Source organism: Pygoscelis adeliae, unplaced genomic scaffold, assembly GCF_000699105.1.
Source record: "Pygoscelis adeliae isolate BGI_AS28 unplaced genomic scaffold, ASM69910v1 Scaffold71, whole genome shotgun sequence".
Taxonomy (NCBI): Eukaryota; Metazoa; Chordata; class Aves; order Sphenisciformes; family Spheniscidae; genus Pygoscelis; species Pygoscelis adeliae.
In genome coordinates, this window is record NW_008824356.1 from 5083848 (window position 1) to 5092579 (window position 8732).

At 52.5% G+C, this 8732-nt stretch overlaps 1 protein-coding gene across 1 annotated transcript in view; it reads right to left on the reverse strand.

The window, feature by feature from the left end:
* LTBP2 (latent transforming growth factor beta binding protein 2) overlaps positions 1-1370 on the reverse strand; it is a 67848-nt gene extending 66478 nt beyond the window's left edge. The window contains exons 1-2 of the mRNA XM_009319482.1: positions 1351-1370; positions 905-975 (exon numbers count right to left, since the gene is read on the reverse strand). Coding sequence (XP_009317757.1) covers positions 905-975; positions 1351-1370 — 91 coding nt within the window. The remainder of the gene's footprint in view (positions 1-904; positions 976-1350) is intronic.
* Between the last annotated feature and the right edge of the window lie 7362 nt (positions 1371-8732).

Below are 8732 nucleotides of genomic sequence, written 5' to 3' on the forward strand. Positions count from 1 at the left end.
TCGCCTCCCTGGGACCAGGCAGGTGCACGGGGCAGGCAGTCCCCTGGGAAGGCCCAAGGGGTGGGCGGTGATGTAACCCCGTTGTTTAGGGACAGGGATCGTGGCAGGGGCTGGGCTGCGGTTGCAGAGCTATTGGGGACGGAGATGACAGTGCAGCTGCCTCTGGCGTGTGTAGTACTGGTGCCTGCCCAAACCCATTCCCTTCCAGCGCTGTGTCAAGGAGCCCAAAATGACCTCAACCCCCAGGGCTGTGGCAGGGCTGACTGGAGGAGCAGAGCCCTTTTTTTCCCCTCTGTGTGCAGGCAGGAGGGCCCTGGCCGGGCAGCTTCCGCACTGCAGGAGCACCCTGCAGCCCCCTGCCATTTTACACATCCCACGTGCTGCACCACACTCCAGCCCCATCCCTCCCAGCCACTGTGCCAACTCCATTAATTGTTTTCCTTAATAGCACTCAGATAATTCGCAGCCCTGATCACCCCCTCAGTGTCAGCAATGCTCGCCCACGTGAGCACAGGCCCACTCTGCTGGTTCCCACCTCCTGGGACTTTCACAGACCTGCCTTTTGCTCCAAGCAGGACAATGAGAGCCCAGGGCTTGAAACTCACCCATAAACGTGCCGTTGCAATGCCCTGCCCCAATAAGACCCTGCTCGGGATGGACACTAATAACGGTAATAAAGTAAAGCCATAATTATTCAACATGCTCAGACTTTGCCAGCAGGCGGGTAGAGCTGACCCACAGCCCAGCAGCCCCACAGGTAGACTGCGGCGCTGCCTCTGGGGACCCCACAGTCCATCTCCTGCCCTGGCACAGCACAGGGGACGTGTGCAGGGTCACAGCAGTACTCAAACGCTTTTTAGGGGTGCATCACAAGACCTGCGCCGGCTGAGACTATCATACTCACGTTTGATGCAGCGGTTTGTGCTGGGAGCCGTGGTCCATCCTGGGCAACACTGTCTGCCGCAGACATTTGGCCTAAGCAGAGAGACAAAACAGCACGGTTAGAAGGGAAGCCGAGGTCTCTCTGCAGCCAGCACTTCTGAGTCACCCGTAAAATTATTTCCTGCAGCATCTGATATTTCCTTCCAGATGGACCAGCAGCTGAGATCAAAACCAATGGGACAAGGGCTGAGTTGTTTAAGTGCTTGGAAAATAAACCCCCAAGGACTATGTGAATGCTGCAGTGTGAGCAGTCCCTCAGGGAGTATCTCCCTTTTGAACTGGCATTATGCTGGGTTCCTGGCACAGCGCTCAGAGGAACCATTTTCCTCCTGAGAGCAATTGGAGGCCGGCGGCCTACGATCATTAAAGATCTCACAGCACTTCGTGGTATCAGGGTGTAAATCGGGCCTGACTCCAACTTTGGTCATAGCGTCTCGCCTCCGCAAGTGTCCCAAGCTGCTTTTGCTAAAGACAACACTTCATTCTCTGCCTAACTGCTGCCGCCTGTTGCTGTTCATTGCTCAACCCCACCCCGGGAGGGAGGGGACACCAGCAGCCGCACCGGCCACTCCCAGGCTTGCTCTCGCTTTGCAAGCACCCCAGTCCCGCATTTGTTATCCACCTCTGGTGCAGCATCCCCGGGGGCTGAGGACTCTCCAGTGCTATGAAATTTGTGCCTGCTTGACATGCACGGTGCTAGACTAACTCCAGGATGCTCACATCATTTCCACAGCGATTAACTCCAGCACTTTGCTGCAACAGCTTTTTGACTGCCTTTGCATAAACAACGTCCCTCCCACCTCTCCCTTATTATGTGTTTTCAGGTAGTGATCGCTGCCAACATACAGCTATCAGAGACAGTGCTGTGCCTCCAAGAGGTGCTCCGCAATGCCCAAGCAGGCAGCTAATCCTGCTTCCTCTGGTCACATCTAATATTTACACATCTATAACAAGAAGGAATAACAAGTTGCAGGTTGCTCTCCAAGCGTATTTACTCATCATGGAGGGAAGGTTTTGGGAATATGTAACTTTTGCATGTCTAGGTAGATGGGAGAGTACAGTCATCGAAAGATAAAAAGTTGGAAATAGGCAGCCTGAAAGCTCTGGAAAGCCTCTGGTAACAAAGTGGGGAGCATGGTTTATTTCTAACGCTGGACAAGGCAGTCGGAGCTGCTGACAGAATTTACAGGAACCACGGAAACATGCACATTTGTCTTCTGGATTGACTTTCACATGAACACAGCAGGGTCAGAAGATGATCCTGCTCTGAATCGGCATCCTCGTGATTCCTGCATCCACATGGCATGAGATGAGACTTCAGAAGTGCCAGAGCTCAAGCTGTGGGGCTCACGTTTTACGAGAGCCAAAGACGGTGGGTAGCAGGCGTGCCAAGGATTGTTCTGGTGTTCATGAATGAAGCTGCCTGTAGAGATACAATCGCTCCATGTGGGAAGGGGAAGTGGTCTGAGAAGCCACATCATTTGCAAAGCCAGCCCTTCAGGATCAACATTTTATTAACCTGGATAGATTTTTAAAGGGAGAAAGCACTTAAATTCCCTCGGTGTGACTTGCTTGGAAACAGAACAAGCCAAAGTAATTCTTGCATCCACTTGTGTCTGCTCTGGCTGGGCTAAAGCGCCGATTTCCAGCTTTTTGTCTGTCAGCCCAAAGAGATCTATGGGTCTCTTCTTTAAGGCATCCCCAGAAAGTATCTAAGGTAATCAAACTTAACTTTACTTACTGCATAAGAGCCCACAAAAGGCCTTAAACTTTTTAGAGATGTCCAGATCAGTAAAGAGAGAAAACCACTGAGCTGCAGCAGGTCTTTAGGTAATTAAGGTCTGCTGAGGGACTCCACTCCAAGCAGCAGCGTAAGCATCTTTGCTTAGACTGTCACAGTTCCCATTCTTCCCTCAGCACAGCTGAAACACACCTCGCAAGTCATACTCAGCCGGTCTGTTCAAAGAGCAAAGCCCTTGCCCTGTCCCACCTCAACTTACTGACATAATCAGAGGTTGTTTCTTGTAGGCAAAATAACTACCTTCTCCAGAGAAGCTGTTTTGGCCTTGAGTCACACTATCAGTTCTTCATGGGATTAAAGTTCAAGCTTTATCTACATCTCACACACATGCTGGAGGGAGCATGCTGCTGGCTGCTCTCAATGCCAACAGCGAGCCAGAGGTTGTAGGAAGAAAGGTATGAGACTAAAGCAGACAGGGGCCCAAGCCTGAGCAGACAAGATGACTCCTGAAGGCATGAAACCCCTGTTGGGTTCAGCACAAGCCTCTCATTAACAGAGTCACTCCGTGTCACTGCCAACTCCAGACATGAGTTGCCAACCCCAGGTGAAGGGAGATGCTAGCACCAGGGCGATGCTCCTTGAGGGAGGACAGCCCAGCATGCGCAGAGAGGAGCAACCTGGCAGGGATGCCCTCGGAGGAAGGGGCAGAGGGAGGACCTGGACGGGAATGTCCCTTCCTTCCATAACCTCCTGGATAAGAGGACGGGCAGAGATGGAGGCAGGAAGGACCTTCAGGACTGGAAGAGAGCACTTGGGAAGAGCAACATGTAGGTAGTACTGGAGGGCAGAGAAGGACCACAACTATTTCCCGATGAAAGCCCAGTGAGCAGGACCTTACATAGCATGAGGCGTCAGGTGAGCAAGGGCATCAGCAGTGGGAAAATAGCTATGGGGGCTTCGCCGCATGGGACCTAGTCCTGAGCACGCCTGGTTCTACTTAAAGCCTTTAGTTGACATTTGCATGGCTTGAACACCATGTGGTTTTCACTGTCTTACAAAGAATTCAGAATGAATCCCAGGAGGTTTAAGGAGCACGACGTTTACAGCGTGGAGGGACAGTACTCAAGAGAGTGGCGACCCCCAGCTGTGTTTGTCCTGCTGCACGTGCCATTGCCAACACTTTGGGCATGGATGTGGCTCAGGTGTGAGCCATCTGCGGGGCATGTCCAGTCCTGGGCCTCTCCATCCAGCGCTGCTTCTGGAGAACAAAAGAAGTGGCAGGGTCCCTCCAGGTCTGGTGTCACTGTCCCAGGAGTGCCTGCTGGGGAGCTACCTGTACACACTGAGCAGCCCCTGATCACCCCCCATCGCACAGGGGACAGGGGCTTCCAAGGCAGCAGGCAGAGCTGCCCGGCAAGGGGACCTGCTGGGTGCCACGATGCACCAAGCCCCTGCCAGACTTAACAATGACGTGAGACAAAGCCACACTCATAACTTTGAAGCACTCAGCTGCCACACAAGGCTGAGCACCCAGGCTGCCTCCTGCTTACCCACCCCTTGAAACTGGAAGCACGGCAGCAGGGAGAGGGGAGCAGGACTCTCACCCTCATCCTGGGCAGCCTGGGGTGCAGAGGCACCAGAGGACGGGTGGGCACATGGAGGGGTCAGCAGCTCTCCCAGGTGGAAAGAAGCTCAACACAGCCCCAGATCAGAGCAGAAGACATGTCAACACACAGGTCTCCTAAGCTGAAGTCCCATTGAACACTCACACTAGGTCATGCTGCACGGGGATGCCCTATTCCCAGCCCTGCCACTGACACCAAAACAAGCCTTGGGTAAACTGTCTGTCTTCCCTATCCCTGTCTCCTTACCAGTGCAATAGGTTAATTAACGTATTTACCTTCCCAAGGGCCAGGTCAGCTAGCACGTCTTTCCTAGGAAATGAAACATTGCTGGGGACATTCCCAGGCGCTGGGACTTGAATGCCTGTAACACAGGAGGGCTACAGGGCTCATGAACCACGTAGCACCTTCCAAAACAGTTCAGAGCCCAGCTCAGACCGGAGCAGACAAAGACCATTTCCAATAGCCAGTTTCCCCTTTTTGGAGAGAAAGGGGGTTGAATAGCTTAGACAGCTGAATAGCCACAGTGACAGAGAAAGCCCTAAGACATAGCTCACTAGTGCAGACATGGGCCTTCAGGTTTCCCTTTCTGGCAAAATGCAGAGTGAGGGCACTGGATCCAGATCTCAGCCCCTGCCTCAAGTGCCAGATACACCCTGAGGTCTCCAAACAGCACAGGCAGCAGTAAGCAACTGCAAACCAAGCTTGCTCCTCACTCCGCAGCTACTATGCACCATCCGTGCTCAGGTATAGTCCCTGGCACGTTGTGAGAGCTTGGTGCACAGGAGGTGTCAGGTACTACTCACTGGCCTGCTCCTTTTCTGGGACAGGCTTCTCCCAGACACCCCTCACAGAGCTGAAGCCAGTGCCATGAAGCCTCCCTACATCCAGAAGTACCGTTCATGGCCCTGACTGGATGCACTGGCACAACCTGCAACTTGGGCAAAGGAGCTGCAGCAAGCCAGTCCTTCATCACCTGCTTTGCTGCAGCAGCCAGAAGCCACAGTCAGGATCAGGCCCCTGCTGTGCAAAGTGGTACCCAGGATGATACAAGCCTGCAAGGTCTTGCAGTGTTATATGAAACCAGAGCCAAGCAACTGTAACAAGCACTAGGGTGAAGGAAAACAAGAGAACAGTAGTAAGATCATGGCTTCACATAGTTTCAGCGTGTGCACAGCCTCAGCGATGATCACATACTGTTTCTGAAGCATTCAGTAGATCCTCTTTTTTCACCATTTATTTTAACAGCAATCTATGCATCATCTTTCAACTTCATGGAGCACTCTGTGCTGCCAGATATGCTGACTCCATTCAGGTCATTTACAGCATCCTCCCAGAAGGCCAGGGGGACCATTAGATCATCAGGTCTGCCTTTCTACTGCAGGACAGTGAACTTCATCCAAATGCATATGAAATATTTGCAGTCAGTCCCAATGAAGAACATCAGCAAAAGGCTGCTGGCATCGATGAGCCACTGAAAATCCTCTGCCAAGTCCACATCAACATTAACTGCCTCTGCTCCTGAGCAGTCCTATACACACACTGCAGCGAGAACCTATATCCCACAAAGCCTGGGTAAAGCAGGACTAGATAGCCACAGACGGTGTCTACAACAGCAATTAAACAAGAGCTGGGGTGCAGAACACACAAAAAGAAAGTGGGAGGGAGAAGGAGAGAGTGTGGGACTCCCAGCCTGTTACCTGGGGAGCCTCACGTGCCCCTGAATATTGTCCAGGCAGGTACCAGAAGTGGAGGCTTCCCCAGACTACTCCCCCGTTACCCACCTTCCTCTGATTTTGTGTGCGTCACCTGAGCATCATCACGGGGACCCACCCTCTCAGGCACAGGGCAGAGGAACAAGGGGGGGTCACATCACGGGGGACACGAATTAGGGATGCATCCAGCACGCGAGGACAGCCATAGCTGGCATGCATCAGGGCTTGGGAGCTCCCTACCCCATGACATTCAGGAGGAAAATCTTTCCACGGACCAGAAGCTGCATCGATGAACCTATAAACACTTTAAACATCAGACTGAACACACTGGACTGGGAAGTCACCGGCTGCACGGCACTGAGTAGAAATAGCTCATCTGCAGCAGGGCGGACCGGTGTGTGTCTGCAAACCAGTCGGGGGAGGCTGGGGAAACAAGCAGGTTAAGCAGAGCACAGCAAAGCAGGATGCTTTGGGGGCTGGATTGTTTTCCTCGCTCAGTGTTAGGAGACTAATTTTCTGCGATATTTGTTGTGGTGTCAAAAGTCACCTCACAATGAGCCACCAGGAAAAAATACTAAAACCCAGCTCTTGCAAGACTTGCAGTTGGATGCACTCATGGAAGGGTGTGAGCAGGTCCCACCTGTAACAAGGTCAGATGTGAGGAGGGTAGCAGACACATCCAAACAGTCCCTAAGAAAAAAACTCGATTTTGGGTATGCTGCTATCAAACAAAGCAAGAAAATAATTATCCGGAAAAGGATATAGTGCTAATAAATGGGTTTTTCAACCACAGGACTGTGCGAGGCCCCTGGAGGTACCAGCAGAGAATTCTGACTGGGGAATCAGGAAAGGCAAACCACGCAGGAGTTGAGATTTTAAGCCAAAGTAACTGTATAAATAAATAGCGCCGGGGTTTAATGCAGCCTGCAAAGCTACCTGAGTAAGGGGAAAATGAAGGTGGTTATACTAGAGAGTAGTAGGAGTTCTGTGTAAATAGAAGAACAGAAAATATCCCACCTGGCAAAAAAATGAAACATCATGAAATGAAGTTTTTTAGGGGCCCTGAGTTTCCTGGATGGAAACGTGTCCAGTGCAGCAAGGGACATAAGAAGATGGATGAGGTGGAAGGACGGAGTCTCACCAAATGGCTGGAGGCAGCAGCAGTTAGCGTTCCATGAGGAGTAACGCCATGTAGTTACTCACGGACAATTATTTCAGCTAGGCTTTCTCATAAACTCTGAAGACAGTAGGTCATAGAGAAGTTTAAAAAGTGCCGATTTGGACTCCAGAAGAGATGGAAAGCTACTGACAACAAGCCATTATACGCACGTTCCAGAGTTCAAGTTCTTGAGGATCAGAGCAAGCCCCATATCCCCAGCCCTCATCTTCCAGGGCAGAGCAGAGGTAGAGAGCGCAGCACAGCCTGCATGGGGAACATGGCCCCAAGGCACAGCTCTTCCTTCCTCTAACTGTGCCTTGGAGGCAACGGCACTCTCCAATACCCCAGGAAGCCAAACCTAGCTGAAAACAGGTCAACAGAGCCTAAGTGCTGGACCAACCATCCCCATTTACATCCTTGATTAAGGGATGAAAGAAAGCTACTTGCAAAGAGGTTCAGCACTCTTCTGAACATAGCCTGAACCCTGGGGCTGCCCACCCGCTCCTGATAGCGGTGTGGGCCAGCTGTTGCCACCGGAGGCAGCTGCAGCCTGAAAAGCCGGTGAAGACTATTCAGGGTAGTCATTGAAAAGAAACGGGCTACATCTCAGATGACTCAAATCCAAATGAACTGCCACATGATCGCAAAGCAATGCTGACAACACTCCGACTGCAGAAAGGGTAAAATCCTCCTGAGCCCAAAAAAGCCCAGACCTGACCGAGCAGGACTGGATCTTCCCAAGACTCTCCCTCTGGGCGGTTGACAAACCAAGGCTAATGGACTGGGTAAGCCAAAATCTGCTCAAGACCTGCCTGCCATTGACTAGCCGCTAGTGATAAATACTTTGCGTATCAAACATAACGGGAAGAACAAGTTTGGGTTTACTGCTTCTGTGGATTTGTTGTAGGAAACTACACAGAGGGGACATCTCCGTCTTTAAATTTTGCAGGGAAGGAAGTATGGGAGAGAGAAACCTCAGAGATTAAGCTGCCTTTTTACCAGTAAAGCTCCCCACCTGATGTTAGCAGAAGTTTCTGCCCATGTCAGAGGGCAGTAAGTCCAGAGCCTGCCCTCTGTGTCCCCCCGGCATGGAGAGCAGGCACGCACTGCCACATGGGTGGGTCAAATTGCCTGCACGACAGCTTCGGAAGCCCTTCCCAGATGGCAGAGGCGCTCGTCACGAGGGGCATCAGCCACGGGGCAGCAGAGAGGGAACTGCAGAGGAGGGGGCCCGGGGCCGAAGGGTACGTCAGCGCTGCGCCAGACGTCCCGCTCGCAGTCTCCCCTCGCAGCGGAGCAGCTGGCCTTGCCATATGATCTCCCCTCCACCTCCACAGGGCTGTAGCCAGAGACTGGAGCTGGAAGCGGCCCTGCCAGGCAAGTCATAGGAAGCCTCCCCTGGCTGAGCCAGCTGAAGCCATGGGAAGCTGCCGCGCCGAGTGCTTACAAGGGGCCCATTATGGGAGGAAGGAGCCAAGGGGCCAGGTACCTGCAGCAAGAGCAGCAGCGGCCAGACTCCGTCCCGGCGAGCCAAGCGAGCCCCTCCCGCCTCT